At 43.7% G+C, this 19,689-nt stretch overlaps 1 protein-coding gene across 2 annotated transcripts; it reads right to left on the minus strand.

Moving 5' to 3' along the window:
- Positions 1 to 6,838: 6,838 nt before the first annotated feature.
- LOC123448633 (lysine-specific demethylase JMJ25-like) lies at positions 6,839 to 15,907 on the minus strand. 2 transcript variants are annotated; one of them, XM_045125595.1, is made up of 13 exons: positions 15,298 to 15,907; positions 15,073 to 15,215; positions 13,826 to 13,925; positions 13,278 to 13,410; positions 13,144 to 13,198; positions 12,270 to 13,032; positions 9,513 to 9,842; positions 8,976 to 9,323; positions 8,815 to 8,887; positions 7,717 to 7,802; positions 7,494 to 7,601; positions 7,283 to 7,353; positions 6,839 to 7,164 (listed from the first exon to the last, which is right to left on the minus strand). In XM_045125595.1, exons 1-13 carry the CDS (start codon positions 15,874 to 15,876, stop codon positions 7,077 to 7,079), a joined length of 2,877 nt encoding a protein of 958 aa, XP_044981530.1. In that variant the 5' UTR covers positions 15,877 to 15,907; the 3' UTR covers positions 6,839 to 7,076. The 2 variants fall into 2 exon arrangements, with proteins under 2 accessions (XP_044981530.1, XP_044981529.1); XM_045125594.1 differs by having other exon boundaries at positions 7,494 to 7,613; positions 15,298 to 15,905.
- Between the last annotated feature and the right edge of the window lie 3,782 nt (positions 15,908 to 19,689).

The following is a 19,689-nucleotide window of genomic DNA, read 5'->3' on the forward strand; positions in this document are numbered from 1 at the left end:
TTTTGAGGTGCCATCCTTCTTGAGCATGTATATTGTGCCTCATCCTACTTATGTTGCTTGTACCATGTCATATATTGGTCATCTTGGACCACTTACTTGCACACATGTTAGTGATCTTGCGTTTCTTCATGATTGTCACATTGCCATGACTCATGACATATATGCCTCGTGTGTTGCATCCAACTTGTGGATTGTTTGCTATTATCATATGCTTGGTTGCAACAATGTCCATTCTTCACGTTTCCATGCCACGTTGCTTGCTGCATGCTTGACTTCAATGCCTCACACAAGATGACCAATTGCTCTTTCTATTGTGTTGAGTGCCACACTACCTTCACTGCACCATGTGCACATTATGCTTGGATTACCTTGCACTTTGGATTGCTCCATGTGTTTAGACACTTCATTTTATTTGGTGTTGTGAATGATTTGTATGCCTACCATAGACCATTCGTTGAGCACTTTGTGCGTGATTGCTATGACCTTGAGGTAGATGCTTGTTATATTGTTACACCCTTTTGCATACCTATCTCACATTTTCATGCTTGTTTGCATGATTGCATCGTGTGCGCTCAATTTACATGCTTAAATGCCATGCCACGATCCTTTGTCACACCACATGATATGCATGATGACAACACTTGCTTGGTGATTCACCACTTGGATGCTTGGTTTTGTTCTAACACTAACCACATTTGTTTTTCTATGTGTTTGTCGTATTTTATCCTATCGCAGGAATTACTAATCAGTGGGACATTGGAGAGTGCCCCTTTAGAGATTTATGATGATGAGTGCTTGGTGATCGTCCACTTCTACAAGGGGACGCCATCTCCTTCCGATGGTGATTTGGATTTTGATCCGAGGACGGATCTTTCCCAAGGTGGAGGGGATGATACGGAGCATCCCATGGACATCACCATGGCAAGAGTCCCTTTGCCAAGTGACACGTGCTACTTCTACTTCAAACATACAAAGGTGAATCTTCTCCTTTACATGTGGCAGCTTGTGCCCCTCGAGGATCGTATACTACTTGACACCCGCATGTGTGCATGCATAGGTATTGTTGGAGATTCATGGATAGCGAGGAGGAGTGCAAGCGCCAAGGAACAACACCATCCGCGAGGGAAGCGTGGAAGAGGAGACAGAATAATATGGAGTTGTGGAACTCTTGAGCGTTTGGACGTCCAACGCCCTCTGGAGTCTGACGCTCCATAGCGTCCGGACGTCCGACAAGTCCCAGCCCCCGGATGACCGACGTCCTCCGGAAATCCGACGCCACCACGGGCGAGCCGGATCGTCGGACGTCCGAGACGCTCCGGACGTTCGGACCCTCCCGAGTCATCGGGCGACTAACGTCTTCCGGACGTCGGGAACCACCTGTGCACAGTCGTGGCTTTTGGCCTTGTATCTCTCTCCCACTTACCCCTTCATGGCTAGCACTATATATACTCCACCCCACCTCCTTTCTAGGGTAAGCTTATGAATAGACAACTTTTGTTGAGAATAGCTCCATCTACGACCTCCTCCCATGGAGATGCCTCCATGTGGGAGACCACGCAATGGATGCCAAGGCCTCTTACGAGGGAAGAACCCCTAGTGGATTCAAGGCCTCATCTCCCCATGGGATTTGGGATGGACTCTACCATGTATCTTACTTTCCCTTTGTTGTTCATGTACCCTTATGGATCTCGTGTGTGGTGAGTCTAGTGGATGTGTGATTGGTATTGTTCTTCAGTGTTTCCCCCTATGATTTCTACTCGTTCATCCCCATGTTCTTCGTGTTCTTGAGGAATCCCCCTCCAATTCATGAAAGATCGACACCCACGGGTCTACCCCGTATCAAGCCTATTTATAAACCGATTTGTAAGTGAAAATAATGAACTAGTTGCATGAACTTTTCTGATGTGGCTCGTCGGTAGCTTGAATTTGAGTACTTGTGGGGCCAAAACGGACTTCGTATGAGGGAAATGAGCCTATTTTACTGAATACTATGCAAAACATATTCCAACCTTAATTCAGATACGAGATTGAATTTAGATAAATCCAAAATTTGTTTTTTTCTCTCACTTTTTTCAACTTCTTTTCTCTCTCTATTTTTCCAAAAAAAAAAGATATCTCTCTCTTGTTTTTCCTTTCTCTTTCTTTTATCTCTCCTCTGTTTTCTTCTTTCTAGAATAAATCACATAAGATGCAGATTTGCTGAACCGTAGATGTGAATGGCCTCAAGTATGATTATGACAAAGAACGATGGGGAGCTCATGGTGGAAATTGATGGATGGTGGTGGTGGTCGACAACGAAAGGGATGATTATGCAGCGGTGACATGACTAATGTGAATAGAACTTGAAACTCTAAAGGAACTAGACACTAAGACCAGCAACTCAACACGATGATGCAACCGATAATTCAACTATGCAAGCACTGAAAAGAAAATTGCAAAGGCTCGACTGGCTTGGACAAATGACAAACATATCTAACTTTTGTTTGTGGATTTTCCTTGGACAATAGGTAAGAAAAAATGTTGGAAATATGCCCTAGAGGCAATAATAAATTGGTTATTATTATATTTTCTTGTTCATGATAATCGTTTATTATCCATGCTAGAATTGTATTGATTGGAAACTCAAAAACATGTGTGGATACATAGACAACACTCTGTCCCTAGTGAGCCTCTGAAGGACTAGCTCGTTGATCAAAGATGGTCAAGGTTTCCTGGCCATAGACATGAGAGGTCGTTTGATAACGGGATCACATCATTAGGAGAATGATGTGATGGACAAGACCCAAACTATGAACGTAGCATATGATTGTGTCAGTTTATTGCTATTGTTTTCTGCGTGTCAATGTATCTGTTCCTATGACCATGAGATCATGCAACTCCCGGACACCGGAGGAATACCTTGTGTGTATCAAAGGTAGTAACGTAACTGGGTGACTATAAAGGTGCTCTACAGGTATCCCCGAAGGTGTCTGTTGGGTTGGCATGGATCAAGACTGGGATTTGTCACTCCGTATGACGGAGAGGTATCTTGGGGCCCACTCGGTAATACAACATCACAACAAGCCTTGCAAGCAATGTGACTAAGGAGTTAGTTATGGGATTTTGTATTATAAAACAATTAAAGAGACTTTCCAGTAACGAGATTGAACTAGGTATAGAGATACCGACGATTGAATCTCGGGCAAGTAACATACCGATGGACAAAGGGAACATCATACGGGATTAACTGAATCCTTGACATAGAGGTTCAACCGATAAAGATCTTCGTAGAATATGTAGGATCCAATATGGGAATCCAGGTCCCGCTATTGGTTATTGACCGGAGAGTGTCTCAGGTCATGTCTACATAGTTCTCGAACCCGCACGGTCTGCACACTTAAGGTTCGGTGACGTTTCGGTATTATTGAGTTAGATCGAAAGTTGTTCGGAGTCCCGTATGAGATCCCGGACGTCATGAGGAGCTACGTAATGGTGCGGAGGTAAAGATTGATATATAGGAAAGTTGCATTTGGCTTCCGGAAAGTTTTCGGACATTACCAGTAAAGTACCGAGAGTGACGAATAGGTTCCAAGGTTTTACCGGGAGGGGCCACCCACCCGGGAGAGAACCTAATAGGCCTAAAAGTGGTGCGGTAGCCCTTAGTGGGCTGGTGCAGCCAGCCCAAGAGGGCCTATTTCGGCCAAGTAGCAAAAGGGAAAAGAAAAGGGAAAAGGGGAGGAGGAGACGAAGTGGAATCCTACTTGGAGTAGGATTGGAGGTGGACTCTTCCACCTCCACCACTTCGGCCGAACCTTTTGGGTTTTGGGGCTGCCTCCTCCCCTCCCTCCCTCCTATATATACTAGAAGATTTGAGGGCAGCCCTAACCCTAATAAGCCGTGTGTTGCCCTCTCTCTCTATAGGTCATTTTCTCCTCTAGATTAGTTCAGTAGAGCTTGGTGAATCCCTGTTGAATTAGTTCACCACCACCACCACGCCGTAGTGCTGGAGAACTCATCCACCACTCCCACCCCTCTTGCTGGATCAAGAAGGCGGTGATCATCATCGAGTTGTACGTGTGCTGAACGCAGAGGTGTCGTCCGTTCGGCACTGGATCGGGATGGGGTCGCGGGACGGATCGTGATGATATTGCGGGACTGACTGCGATTTGGATCGCGAAGATGTTCCACTACATCAATCGTGTTATATACGCTTCCACTTAGAGATCTACAAGGGTATATGGATCCAATCTCTCCTCTCGTAGATGGTCATCACCATGGATAGATCTTATGTGCGCGTAGGAAAAAATTTGGTTCCCCTGCGACGTTCTCCAACAAATAAATCTAATCTAGGGATAACTCGAAATTCTTACCGAGCAAGCTGAAAACTAATACCACTTAATAGAGGCGAGCTCCCGACCTTTCGATGAGATTATAACTATCAATTTGGTGGAGACTACTTTGTTGATCTAACTACAAACGTGCATTATGTTGCATGTTAGCAATCACTAAACCAATTTCAAGAGGTTATTAACCATGTTGGGGCACTATCAACCTGAAGGTCTATTCCTACAACCAATCAAAGAACGAGCAAGAATATGATAAAAGAAATCTAAATATTACAAATATAGATGAAGTATTGATAAATATGGGGTTCCAAAAGCAGTCTTGGAATGGTCCTTGGACATTAACGAAGTACAAAAAGTTGCAATGCCTAACTTTTAACTAAACAAAACCAAGGAAAAAAGCTAGGGGATTGATTTACTTTTATAGGAGTAATGGGTGGTGGCCAAGGAGAAAGGAGGACGTTCCAAGGAAGCCAAAACCTAATCCTAGGTCGTACAAGACCCATCAGCCCAAGTGAAGGTGACGCGACACCTTTTGACTTGTATTTTGATTCGGATTATACTGCACCGTCGGACTATCTTGGTGGTATCTCCGCGCTCTGGACGATTTTGGAGGTGAATCCAGTTGTGCTGGAAAATGCATGAGATAAACTTTCCAACAAAAAAGCATCATCCAATTCAAAGTCTGGATGCAAAAGTTGTAAGCGTTTTAAGTCAGGTATGTGTGTGTAGTCCAAATCGGAGTCCAAAACATGGAGGACTTTGTATCTATCTTCTTTTGGGTCAAAGGTGACATGAGAGGACTTTTTGAACAACACATAATCATTTCCTTTGACGCAAGAGGACTTTTTGAACAACACATATTCATTTCATTTTCCTTTGTCTTCACACGTGGTTCGTACAAGTGTTCGGCAATTCTGCATTTAGACATGAAATAAAAATAGATGAAGTATTTTTGTTCAAGATAACATAAACAAATCATTGAATATTTCTTATAAGAAATCACCTCATTAATGTGCATGTATGCAACATTTTTGGTCGTATCCAAGGTAGTCATGTCCTCATCATGAGTGGTATAAGTTTTTCTTGGATGTGTAAAGAGAGAGGTTGGAGTTGTATCGGGAGTGGGTGCGAGAGTGGTTGAACACCGAGCCGGCAGTGGGGCGAGACCCCCCCCCCCTAGGCCTTGTTCGGTTCCACCTCTTCTCAAGAAGATTGGAGGGGATTAGGGTGGATTTTGACTTGTAGTGGATGATATCCACCTCAATCCCTGTCAAACCCCTCCTAAATCCCTATCAACCGAACAAGGCCTTATGGATCGCCCCTCAATAGTTTAGAGCTGGGAATTTGTTGCCTTGGCCCTGAACCCTAAACTCTAAACCCTTCTAATAGTGTAGATTATAAAAAATTACTAGTTATGTAAATTTAAGTCTGATCAATTAAATTACATAATGTTTTGTACTAAGCATAATTGTTGGTGGTTCTGATGTTGGTTACTAGAAGTGCCAAATCATCAAGCAGTTGTGCAATAAGACTAAATCTCGAGGTATGTGTGTATTGCAATTATTTTATGAAGACACATGCAAGCATGAATTATCTAGACATAAGTAAGAGTGTAACTAGAAGCCTGAGTTGCTTATTTGTAATTTAGATGTGATTCATTGTCGATGGGATTATGAAAACAAGTGTTTAAAATGGTGTGAACCAAAAAGGAAGATACCACCATCAAATATATTTACCTACAGAACTTGTTGAGGCACATTTTTGACATAAAAAATCTTCAGCATGTATTGTTACTTAAAATTGAATATATGTTAGGGTTAACTCTCCGGTGCATTCATTGTTCCCTTTGCCCCCCCCCCCTATGCCCACATTCTGACTCTGCCCCTAGTTTAGCATTGAGAGGGAGAGGACATATATGGAGAAGAGAAATGGAAAAAAAAAAGCTTGAAAAGGCGAAGGCATTGGAGTGAACTGAGATTGAAAAAAAAGTTTACAGAGGAGTCAAGGTCTCGAGGATCGTGTTTTCTTTTGGTGGGGAGAGTCGACGATCATGTTGCATGACTCTAATCTCTTGGATGGCGGAAGAAGTGGTTCCTCAACAAGAGAGGTATCATGGTTCAAAGAGGAGTCAGTCTCTCGAGGATCGTGTTTTCTTTTGGTGAGGAGAGTCAAGGATCATGTTGCATGACTCTAGTCTCTTGATGACGAAAGAAGTGGTTCCTCAACAAGAGAGATCAACGAGCAAAACAAAGGAGGTATGAATTGCTGAATTTATCTTTGCTTGTGTTGAATTGCGGTTTATATTGGTTTGTGTTGAATTAAATGTGTGCTATGTAATTCTACGTGCATGTGTTTCGAGGGTCAAATTTGCCCATGCTATAACATCGTTATTAAATCTAACATGTTTATTTTGCTTTGTCTGTGTCATTGTAAGCTAGAGCACAACAGGGCGAAACTCCTCATTACTCGACCAAAAGTTGTATGAAATTCTCTTCAAAATTGCGGAAGAGCAGTTATCAATCATACTCTCATTGTAATGTTGTAATTGCTCAACATATTATTTTTGTTGACATGAGCACAGCCGTTAGTCCTAACCCACAATATACAGGTGAGGTCAATACCAATCTGACAAGAATTGTGAATGTGTTCCTTCCGCAGGACACAATATACTACATGTACAATTTGCTATATCTACTTTACATGGGTTTCAATCTTACATCCCGCATCTCCTGAGGGCTGGATTGTAGAATCTCAACCCCGTTGTTTAGTGACTCTAGCCAAGTTCTCTGAAACTGCCCGGGTTAGGTTCTGATCCTCAAATCTGATATCCAGATTAAACCTGAGAAATGCAACGATACTGGGTTTATAAGCAGCATACAGATCAACTAAAGGCATATAAAAGAAATAAGGTGAAGATCTCTATAGTTCTACGTTCAAGGAGATAAAAGTGCACCCACTTGGGATCGAGAGTTATTTTCTGAATTTCTTTGACGGCGGAACTTGCTGCATATAAAGATATCTTTCCGACCTACATGTTTGATGACAAAACTCATAAGTTTCCGTTTTGTTCCGAAAGGTAAATGAGATAGGCACAAATCAACTGCTCAGGAACCTGGCAATAGTGGTAAGCTATATCAAAAACAAGGAACCAGCCCTGTTGTGAGGTACCTCGAGCATCTTCAGTTTTGCATCATGATGATTTGGCAGGCAGCGTATCTCTTGGCCCATTCGAGCCGACTCCCACAAACTCTCAGGCAACAAAAAATCAAGAGCCAACTGAACCGTAGACTGAACCATTTTAACAAAAGACGATGAACCATTTCAAACAGTAGATCATCCAAAGTAAGGTTCAGTATAGCAATCAGATGGCACAAAATCACTAGAAGCATACCTGGAGATTTTTTACTTGGAAAGGACAGCCAGCTGGAATAAAAACAGCCTCGCCAATATGTTGTTCAAATGTCCGAGGTTCAATTCCTGTAAGAACATACAAATACAAATGAGATAACGCAAACTAAAAAATACACAAATAAGATACAGCTAAATCACTAGTCTGCCTCGTATGAGATATTACTAGCACACTGCTGAATGCTTCGCCAGAAGGGGGGGGGATTTGATTTCTTGCCACTGCTTACTTGGGACTTCGACAATTTGCCACTGGTTACTTTGTAATTGATATTGTGCCACTTTCTAGTTCGGACTTCGAGCTTTTGCCCTCTTAAAGACACCACATGAAATGCGCCGCCGGTTGCAAAGTAACCACTGCGGCACGCTCGGCTACGCAGGGTTCAGGGACGCTGCTGTAACCATGCAGGCCCTCAGGCTTCCTCTATGACTATGAGGGCCACCTATCGCTCGTCTCTGTGGTGGCAGCCATGGCTAGTTCACGCCAACCCAGGACCTACCATGGGGCCTCCTCTACAAGTTCGACTTCATTGGCGACGGCAGAGAGAATTCGAGAGACGGAAGAGCTGCGACATTGGAGATTTCTACTTATTTTTCTGCCTCTTCAGTCAAACAGGCACAAGGGTATTGTTGTCCACTGTTTTGTGCATAATTATCTAAAACATTTGAAACTATTGTTTTTGACTGAAAAGGGCAAAACCTCAAAGTCTGAACTACAAAGTGGCAAAATATCAATTGCAGAATAACCAGTGGCAAATCATCAAAATCCCAAGCAAGTAGTAGTGAAAAATCATATTCCACGCCAAAAAGCACGTAAATAGAAGTATCAGGTTGGGATTTCCCAATAAGCCAGACCTAGCAAGCAGACATTTAGTTGCTCTCTTTCAAGCAAAGAATTGGTATAGTTACGTTTATTGATTAGGTGGGAATCTAGACAGCACAACATCTGCTTGATGTGGTATTGCAATAAAGTATTATGGATGCCCAAGTCTGAGAAGTTGGCAAAGTAAATGAAACAAGATGCTATTGTGCATCAGTGAAAGGAAGTCGGTAACTATTGTGCATCAATATTTGGTGTACTTACCATATTGATCCTTCAATACCCTTTTATGATGCTCCTTGAGATATACAGCTTGGTCATAAATAGGATGCTTGACCTGAAACCAAAGAAATAGTATCCTCAACATAAACATATTTGACAAAAGTAGTCCAACAAAATTTGACAGAGTAGTGACGAGTAATTACAGAGAGCATCGCCTGACTGCTAACTGTAAGTTCCTCCCAGTTAGAAGCTAAATATTTATTCAGCATCGGCACATCCTGCCTGCGGAAGACATCCCAAAGAGCACCAGGCTGAGATCTTTCTAAACCATTAGATTTTGGTTGCTCAGGACAAGAGCCTACAGAATCACCGCAAGACTTAGAAACTGTGTGTTCAGGTGATTGTTCCCCCATATCCAGATTCAAGTTTTGCACAGGTGCATGAGCATTTACATGCACTGTCATCCCATTAGCAATCATTTCCGGCTGCTCAGGTTGCGGACTCTTTCGACATAGGTCAGGCATTTCAGCTGTATGCATTAACATGTGTACCTATATACAGAAAACATAGCATTAGCCATGTGGTGTTTTTATTGTATTTAATTAATTTATTATAAATTGCCAAGAAACAGATCAAAAGGTAAGTTGCGACATCAGCCAGCATTCTCTAGTAAACGGATGTTTGACTTCAGTAAAACAAAAAGAAATTTGAAGTGTAAATATAGCCAAAGGGCAACTTACCACATCACCCATCTTAACCATCAGATTTGTCACTGAATCATTATTACCAGTTTCTTGCTGCCTTCCATATGCAATAAGCAGCTTTAGGCTTACTTCAGACTGTAGGGCATCTGGGGGTAACTTAGCCGCAAGATTAAGAAAGCCCCACTTAGAATGGATAAAGTCTACTAAGGGAAAATTGACAATGAACTCTGGTCGCTGGCATAATAGAAACTCCTCTAATACGCTCACTGGAGGCCACTCTTTCAGTTTCAGCATCATTAACTTGCCATCTTCTCCCTTGTGACCATCTGAATAACCTTTAATAAATTGGTTGAGCTTGATATGCACCTGATTTTTTTTGCAAAGCAACATACAGATTTTAAGATGGACATATTACACAAAAAGTTAATACTCTCTTTTCTTTTCAATTCTTCACTCATGATTATATGATCGGGTAATGATATTTGAGAAATCCTTGTACAAACAAAAGTAATTTTCAACACCTATATCCCTTTTGGGGCAAAAGTTACGCTTCTTACAGTCAAAGCGGACTAGCATTAGTAATATAATACTAGCAAAAATGCTCGTGCGCTGCAACGGGAGAAAACTAACTTACTTCCATAGCATATACTAAAATGCAAATCATTATTCCCAACACAAAAAAGAATCGTGCTTTCAACCATACGGTCTTTGCAAAATGATTAACAAATGTATGCGGTTCGGTTTGCGGCTTTCATAGTTTAATTTATCACCTCCATGCCACAATTGAAGCAAAAGAATGAAAAAATGGTACCGAACAGGCCCAGCCCACACAAGGGAGAAATGGAAATGTATTATTTTTGGGTGCTCCACAATTAAATGGAAGAAAGAAAAAAGTGTGCGGAGCAGGGCCAGCTCGGCACGCAAGGTAGATAGATGAAGGGTGAAACTTTCTGGCAGACGGATGAAAATACGTACCAAAGATTGGAGGGAAGAAACCTTCATTAACGATTTTTATTACAAAGATTTAACGGACTTCTCTAGTATGGGCTAAAATACAAATCATTATTTAGTTTATGATCCACACCACTTATTCCCAACATGAAGAATTGTGATTTCAACCATACTGTGGCAAAATGATAAATAAATGTATGCAGTTTGGTTTGCAGCTTTCCTAGTTTGATTCTCACATCCGTTGTTTGAGGTGCAATCCATCCACGATGGTGTACTAATGTCAACTACCGACATTCGGTTCATGGTGATGGTGAGAGAGCTTCGAAAACCGGACTAACTTGAGGCTCACTGATCTAAACTCCTACGGATGAGGCTAACAAAGTGACACGAAATTTTACATAGGAGCAACACTTCGATGACCATGTCAAGGTGATGACAGAATTTGCAACATCCGGTTCACGTCCATGGATGGCATGGATCGTGGTGCACGGCCAACTACAACAGTCAGACCAGGGACAGATTCTAGGAGGTTGGCGGCATCTAGATGAGTATATTGGTGTGAGTAATTGGAAAATTCCTTACTTTGCACGACATAGGCTTGAGGCGATTGGCATAGATTGAATGGCAAAATTCACCATTCACAAAGCACGATTCAAGCTCTTCTTTATCTGAATGGCTTCTAATTGTCAATACCGTCCTGTTGGTGCTTGGGTTCAGCCAAAGGAGGTCTAATTGGCGAAGCTTTGAGCATGAAAAAAGTACACAGGAAGAGGGCCATGGAACTATGCGATGGTGAGTTACTTGTTCGAATCCCAGGGCAGCACATACTCTTGTGTGCACTTCCATCACCCTTGGATGTGAATATAGCATATCCTTGCAGTTCACAAATCCAATCTTTCTTTTCAATACCTCATCCTTCCTTGTGAATAGCCCCAAAGACAGCCCACAATTCAATTCCGTTTAATCATTTAGATTCATCATTCCTTTATAGCCTCAAGACAGACCATAATCTTCCTTTCTAATAACCTCATCCTTCCATTTCAATAGCCCCAAAGACAGCCCACAATTCCGTAAAACTATCGAGATCCATCCTTCATTTATACCCACAATTTCTCACTGTTGTTTGTAAGATACCTTACTGATACTCATGAATTTCGAGTCGCGCGACTAGTCGATGAGCCGCAGAAAGATGTCGACTCAACTTAGTGTCGCTACCCTAGAGCGACTCGCATGAGTCGCGACTCGAAACCCATGTTGATACTACAGGGAACCTTAAGCGATCCTATATGAACTGGTAGGTATTCATCTAATGGGACGAGGTGGTATTATTCAAGTTAAACATGAAATATTGATGGCTGAGTTGGCTGTCGGAGCTGCCTTTCTGAAGGGACTTGGCGTTATGAGTTCGATCCCCATTGGAGGCTATTCTTTTTAGTGTGGCCCACGGTCCAAAGAAAAGGTCCATCCATGGCCAATAAGAAAAGGCCATCAATGCAGCGATTTGGGGGCCCAGCCATGCAGCTACCTGGCCCGATATGGTCAAGGCACGCATTATTTTTTGTTTCGGCGATGGACGGACCAAAAAATCAGAGAAACACATCTCTCTTTATTAGTAAAAAAAAGGGCGTATAGATATAGAAGTAACAGCATGCCACTTCAGAGTCTATAAACAGAAGTCACAATGATATCATTTCAAATAGAAAGTGAACAACTGTTATATGGATAGATAAACTAGTACTACCTCCATTCAATCATTACTGTCGTGGTTTTAGTTCAAATTTGAACTAAAACCACGACAATAATTATGGAACGGAAGGAGTAAGTAATATACTCTTTTATTACCTCTGATTGGTTTGAGCAGTCCACAGCTTTAACTATGGCATTTTCATCCATTTTTTCATCCATGATCTCCTGGATTCCTCGCCAAATACTTAACGGGTCCCAGCTTGATGATAAAGAAGGCTCAAAGGCATTCCTAATAACTACAGGCTCCCCATTTATCCAGTGTTTACGGAAATGGACAATACCCTCATATTTTAAGTTCTCCAGTACAGAAGAGTACACATAGTTCCCATCAGTACCATCACTAGCTGAACAATTTGAGAGACCAAAGTTACGGCGACCAATTGAGTCCAATCTTCTGCTAGCGTTACAGGATGAGCATCCATTCTCAAGATCATGTGCTTTGCAACCATTAACCATTTCTTGAGAACTCTTTACAAGCTTACCAATCCAGTTTATTTTGAATATTCGCCTTAATACCAACTTTGAGGAGCCACAACCACCAGCCCCACGAGGCCCACAAGTGATGCTACCATCATTGTTGACTCTCCATGTAGTAAACAAAGATCTGATGCCAATATCATTTGCATCTATCGGTTGTGAGAACAACTTATCGTCTACACTTGCTGCAGATGGTTCCGATCTTGCTCTGTTACTCGCATCTTTATTTCTCTCCACCACATGACCTTTACTTTCAGCATATTCTCCTCTGACTACATTTGTCTGAGATCGCCTAATGTCTCGACAACAGTCAAGGCATAAGTCGTACAAACATCTTGGACAGTGTCGATGATAATCAAACACTGGCACTTTGCAAAAGTCACTGCAGAAAGGTAATTTAAAAGGTATTACGCTAACTTAAAATTATATTGTATGTAGGAATAATAAAATCTCAGTGATAAAAGCAACAACTAGAAGAATGCAAAAGCAGTACCAGCACATTTGCTCATCAGAGTTCATCTTTGCCCTGATGATGTCCATCTTGGGCCCTATTGCATACAATAGGTTATGGTAGTGTTTGACACATGCAGAGTTACACAAAGGAGGGTAAGAGGGAAAATAAGGTACCACAAGCTCTTGTTTCAACACCTATTTCAAAGCATTGGTCGGAGTAAATCTGCTTTAGCACTGGAAGAACATATGCCAAAATGCTATGAAGATATTTCAACTTATCTACAACAGATATCTCCTGCACCCTTGCCTTAAAAGAACAAAAGAATTGTTACATACAAAAACTCAGTAGAGCATGGAAATCAAATACATGGAAAGAGAAAAGGAAGAAAACTCCCAACAGGCATGCTTGGTTGGATGTAACATATTGAAACACCTACGTTGGCCAACTTGTGGCATGCCACAACTTAGGCAATGTATGACAAAAAGATGTGTCAACGACATGTGGGGCATGGTGATCAAATAGTGGAACATGCTACGAGTTTGGCAAAGAAACAAACAGTAGGCTGAGAAAGTGAAAGTTGGCTAACTTGGTGTGGCAAGTTGTGCAAATTGTGGAATTTGACTCAGTTAGAGCTATGGTTTAGCATCAAGAGGGAAGTTTTGTAAAAGCAACTGGAAGAATTGTTCAGATCCCTGCCATCAACCAAACATACCCTACATACCTTAATTAAGTTGTCTCCCTGTAAGCAGACTTTGCAGTTACAAATGCCCCGGCATGCTGGACAAACCTTTTGAATATCATCTATTGCAATGTCAGAGTACCTACATTACATATTCTATTAATAAAGAAAAAAAATGAGTATGTAATCGAATCTATAAAGCAGAAATGGCCAAGTATGCACTTCATACAGTGTAAGGTACCAACATATGCAAATCTCTAACATACTAACGAAGCATAACCAATAGCCACAAAAACAAGGTGCTGCCTTGACAATGCAACAGTCCCCACAGTGAAACTACAATTGATCTCCAGTAATATATTTGTAAGAACCTGATGAACTTAACATCATGAAAATATTTTTCAAGTCGAGCGCAACATTTTCATATGATCGCTCTAAATAAAAACAAGATGTTGCTGATCAGAAGTCAGTGGCTCGGCAGAACTGTTTCTACTGTGGCGCTTTTTTGTGACTACAATGAGTACATGTTATCGTTAAGATGAAACACAGAACCATTAAAACTCAAGCAAGAAAATATGCTCCCTGTTTAGCCAGCTCAAAGAGCATGAAACATTTGTTGTTAGTCCCACCCTGCTTTAGAGAACACCTATTCATCCTGCAACTGATCCTCTTTGTCCTTAGCAACTTTTTGCAATGTGCACAGCCATCGCATGCTCCACTTCCCACACTGACTGCTTCACATAAACTGATTGTGGAGTTCATAACTTGTGTCACACGCATCATTGCCGTCAACATTGATCGCCCTCCCAATTATTTGACGGTGTCTCTCCATCAAATTGGTAGTGTAACAATAAGGTTTGTTTGTACTTGATATTTTGTAAATGCACTTGGGTGCGATCAGATCTGATTCTCTTTTCAATTAGGTCATATTCAGCTTGTTCTTGAGAAGGGACCAACAGAAAAAATAAATCACATGAGTTGTGGAACATTAACTTTTTATTGTTATGAGTCAAGAATTCAAGATACAGTAATGATTATTTATTTTTTGCTTTAAAAGGCCAATGCGGAGGCTATGCTTCTGAAATTACAGGACAAGACACAAACCAGGAACATCTCCATGTGCTTCAGCAACATGTTCCAACAAGAATGCCCTAGAGTAGTTCCTATGATTTGGCAGTTCCTATGGACAAGGGCCTTCCTCTAGGATGGAACTATTCTTCAATCAAGATTGGCACTCTTCTTCTTAATAATCATAAGTGTAAAACAGTAGAATCGATATCGCAAAATACCATCTGGAGATGCAGCCGTCGCAATACCCCCTCCTGTCACAGCTGGTACACCAAACGGCATTGACACTCCTCCGGCATTGGTGGCAACTCGTCTTCACCTCCGCACAGCCTTGCAGCCCTACATAGGGTCTCCCGACCAGCTCCTGACGTCGTCGACACGAATCAACATGAGCACCCAAAGCAGCGCAAGCCGCAAAAGAAAAGAAAAAGGTAAAACCAACTGACCGCTGCGGTGCGCGAGCCGATAGCATTGTTGAGGGGTGGCCCCCTCCGCACCGCCGGCTCCGCCACGTAGACAGGCTCCCCGACGAGCCTGCCGTAGAAGGGCCTCGCGACAGCCATTGGCAGGTGCAGGGGCAGGTCGGCGTCGGCGTCGGAGTCGCCCTCGTGGGGCGGCGGGTAGGACGCGGCGGCGTAGGAGGGGGAGGACCTGCGGAGCGTGGCGCGTAGCGCGGAGGAGGCGGCGCGCTTCTTGGCCTGGACGTAGTGCTTCTCGCAGACGGTCTTGTCGGGCATGGAGGGGGCGCTGCAGCGCCACTGCTTGCCGTCGGAGCGCTTGCAGCGGAGGTCCTCCGGCACGGCGTCCATCCCCCGGCCCGTCACGCCTAGGACACGGCCATGCGCCGATCCGAGGGGAGGGGAGAGGAGGGGAGGGGGGCTAGGGTTTGGGGAGGAGATCGGGGAGGGAAAAGTGCGTGTAATGGTGGTGGTGGCGATGGTGGTGGCGGTGGCGTATAAGTGGTGGTTGGGCTCCGTGTTGTAATTTGGAGCTTTGTAGTGGGCTGCGCTGCAACAAGTCTCCATCCATCTCCGGCCCTGCCCTGCCCTGGCCTGGTCTCTCTCCTCGCCCGCCTTTCTCCCTCCCTCCCTCCCGAGTCCCGACTGCTGTGCTGTGCTGCTGGTGGTGCTGGAGTAACTTCCCTTCCTATTTGGTGGTGGGTGGTGCCTTTGCCTTTGCCTGCGTGCTCGGGGAAGAGCAGCATCTGGTTGCGCTTGCGCGTGTGTGAGCACCTGCGCAGGGGAAGGAAGACAGGGCGGAGTTACCCAGTCTGCCCCCTGCCTGGTCAGGGTTGCAGGGGGGAGACGGTCTGGTTCGGGGCTCTGCTTGGGTGGGCAGGGCGTGCTCAATGGATGTGGGCGGGAGAAATGGAAAAGGTAGTACGACGATAAATCTTCATCTTTACTATCTACTTCCTCCATATCAAAATACTTAGAACTAGTCTGGTTTTTCTTAACTATAAGTATTTAAGTATAGAAGGAGTAATAATCATGCACGTGTCTCAAATGTTAAGCAAATGAGATGCACGCCAATATAAAAAAAAAATGATCCTCAATATATATGAATTAAATAGATACACAATATTTATGATGTTGCTGGTCTCCAAAACCCAATGTCGTAGGTTCAAATCCTACAAAGCGTGATCCCATCTATCTTATGTCGAGTAGAGTAAAATAACTTAACAAAATTGAATTGTAACTCCAATTTGATTTCATCCAGACCAGAGAGGAGGTCAATAAAAAAATGACTCAATCAAAGATCCAATTGATCCCCACGCCTGTATAAGTTATATTTTCAAAGATGGGACGTCCATGTTGCTGCATAGGGACAATAATATATTCTTTCATTCATTTGGTCTCTCATATGTTGTAAATTTAGAGCATTAAATCAAGTAATCGATTTGTAACGTGCAAGATGCGGCAATTTTCTTATTTGGGGACGAGGCCTCAAAAGGGAAAAGGTCGCATCTAAGCGTTTCGCAAGCAAGATAAACATTGCATTACATAATAGATGGAAGAGTAATAAGATTCGGCTTACACTCGCCACAAGCTAAATTACAGATCCATAAAGTCATACGTATTGCAGACATAAAAAAAACAGGGTCCGACTACGGACAAGATAAACGACAAAAGCCAATGCTATCCCGCCTTGCTAGGCCCATGATCACGACCAAGTGCCTCTAGTCCTCGAGATACGTCACATACACCCTCCCACTATCCTCGTCAAACTCTCACTTCAGTTGGGTATCCTCGGAAGCATTTGTATCTGGGGTACCTGTACCTGTGGGTGGTTGTATTAATCTGTGAGCCACAAGGACTCAGCAATCTCATGACCTTGGTATCGATTCTAACTAAGCCATTAGGTAAGGATGGGGTATGTGTTTGAGTTTGCAGCAACCTAAGCATTTATGGTGGCTAACTTACGTTGGACAAGAATTAAAGATATGGTAGTCTACGCATGACGTTCGTTAACTAAGAATAATCACTAAGTGATCCTGAACACCTACTTACGTCAGTCATAACCTGTGACAGCCCGAGACCGACGTTCCAGAAGATTCCCCTTCTATTCCGTTTTCGTCGTGTGATCATCATCGCATCATCCGCATTGCATCGGCATTCCGTTGCCGCCAGTTTTCAAAAGTTGCATCCGTTGTTAGTTCGGTTCTCGTCGTTGTCTGTTCTGAGCCCGACCACACACGCACGCGCCCGCGACATCGTCAAAACCCTGTGTTTTAAAAGTGTGTATAAAACTTTCTCCGATTGGGTTGGAACGTGGCGTGCGGTCTTAATATATTATAGGTAGATCGTATGCCAAATTTTGTCGCAATCAGAGTCCGTCTGGTACCCGAACGGTCGACCGTAGCGGCATCGTATTCGGTCTATCGTCGGACGTTTATCAGTGTTCTAAAAATCACGTTGCCAGGTGTCGTTTCCCTCTCTTCTCCGGCTAACCAACTCTACACGGCCACTTACCCCGTACCGCGTTCGGAATTGTTCGATTCAGACCACGCGGTTGAAACCGGGGCGAAATTCTGCTAAACCTAGCCCCCCATTGTCTATAAATAGGCACCTCCCCTTCCATTTTTAGCCTCTCCCTAACCCTGCCTCGGGATCCGCGGAACCCTAGCCGCTCTCTCTCCTCCCACCTCCTCACTCCCCAGCCTCCAGCCGCCGCGGGCCCGCCCAGGCCCATCTGGAGCCCGCCCGGGCCCGAACCAGCGCCGCCGCATGCGCAACCCGATCTCCCTGCCCGACGCTCGCTCCTCCCACGCCTCCAGCCAGCAGCGCCCGCAGGAGCCGGCTCAGCCTCTCGTCGTCGGCTGCCCACCGGAACCCACCGGAGACGCTGCCGCCGGTGGCCCCGCTCGCCTGCCAGAGCCATGCCCGTCGCCAGGAGCTTGATACGTCTCCAACGTATCTATAATTTTTGATGGTTTCATGTTATTATCTTGTCAAACTTTGGATGTTTTGTATGCCTTTAATATCTTTTTTGGGACTAACTTATTAACTCAGTGCCAAGTGCGATTCCTATTTTTTTCGTGTTTTTGACCGTTTTCAGAGGAGGATTTTAAACGGAGTCCAAACGGAACGAAACTTCCAAAAAGATTTTTTCCTAAACAGAAGAAGATCGGGGAACCTGGGAACCAGGGCAGGGGGCCACCAGGGACCCCACAAGCCCCCTAGCCGCGACCAGGGGGCCCGCGCCTCCCAGGCTTGTGGGCTCCCTGGGCCACCTCTGCCCTAGGTCTTTTGCCTATATATTCCCAAAAATTCCAGAAAAAATCAGGAGATCATCGAAAGTAATTTTCCGCCGCCGCAAGCTTTTGTCTCCGCAAGATCCCATCTGGGGCACGTTCTGGTGCCCTGCCGGAGGGGGGATTCGGATACGGAGGGCTTCTTCATCAACACCATGACCTCTCCGATGATGCGTGAGTAGTTCACCATAGACCTATGGGTCCATAGCTAGTAGCTAGATGGCTTCTTCTCTCTCTTGGATCTTCAATACAAAGTTCTCCATGATCTTCATGGAGATCTATCCGATGTAATCTTCTTTTGCGGTGTGTTTGTCGAGATCCGATGAATTGTGGATTTATGATCAGATTATCTATGAGTCTTATTTGAGTTTCTTATGATCTCTTATATGCATGATTTCATATCCTTATAATTCTCTTCGAGTTGTGGGTTTTGTTTGGCCAGCTTGATCTATGATTCTTGCAATGGGAGAAGTGTTTGGTTTTGGGTTCATACTGTGCGGTGGCCTCACCCAGTGACAGAAGGGGTAGCGAGGCACGCATCATGTTGTTGCCATCAAGGGTAAAAAGATGGGGTTTTCATCATTGGTTTGAGATTATCCCTCTACATCATGTCATCTTGCTTAAGGCATTACTCTGTTCGTCATGAAATTAATACACTAGATGCATGCTGGATAGCGGTCGATGTGTGGAGTAATAGTAGTAGATGCAGAAAGTATCGGTCTACTTGTCTCAAACGTGATGCCTATATGTATGGTCATTGCGTTAGATGTCGTCATGACTTTGCGCGGTTCTATCAATTGCTCGACGGTAATTTGTTCACCCACCGTAATATTTGCTATTATGAGAGAAGCCTCTAGTGAACACTATGGCCCCCGAGTCTACTCCAAACCATATTTTCAGCCTTACTCTTTTACTTCGTTGCACTTTCCGCCTTCAGATCTCACTTTACAGTCAATCTTGAAGGGATTGACAACCCCTTTATAGCGTTGGGTGCAAGCTCTTTTGTGTTTGCGCACGTACTCTGGACTTGACGAGATTCTCCTACTGGATTGATACCTTGGTTCTCAAACTGAGGGAAATACTT

This window comes from Hordeum vulgare, chromosome 4H (genome assembly GCF_904849725.1).
Source record: "Hordeum vulgare subsp. vulgare chromosome 4H, MorexV3_pseudomolecules_assembly, whole genome shotgun sequence".
Taxonomy (NCBI): Eukaryota; Viridiplantae; Streptophyta; class Magnoliopsida; order Poales; family Poaceae; genus Hordeum; species Hordeum vulgare.

Excerpts from the sequence above, each read along its gene's own strand:
- LOC123448633 (XM_045125594.1), bottom strand. The coding sequence starts at position 15,876 with ATGGAGACTTGTTGCAGCGCAGCCCACTACAAAGCTCCAAATTACAAC. Across the intron at positions 15,216-15,297 it reads TCGGCTCGCGCACCGCAGCG|GAGCTGGTCGGGAGACCCTA; the intron begins GTCAGTTGGTTT and ends CGACGACGTCAG. Across the intron at positions 7,614-7,716 it reads TCCAAGTAAAAAATCTCCAG|TCTACGGTTCAGTTGGCTCT; the intron begins GTATGCTTCTAG and ends AAAATGGTTCAG.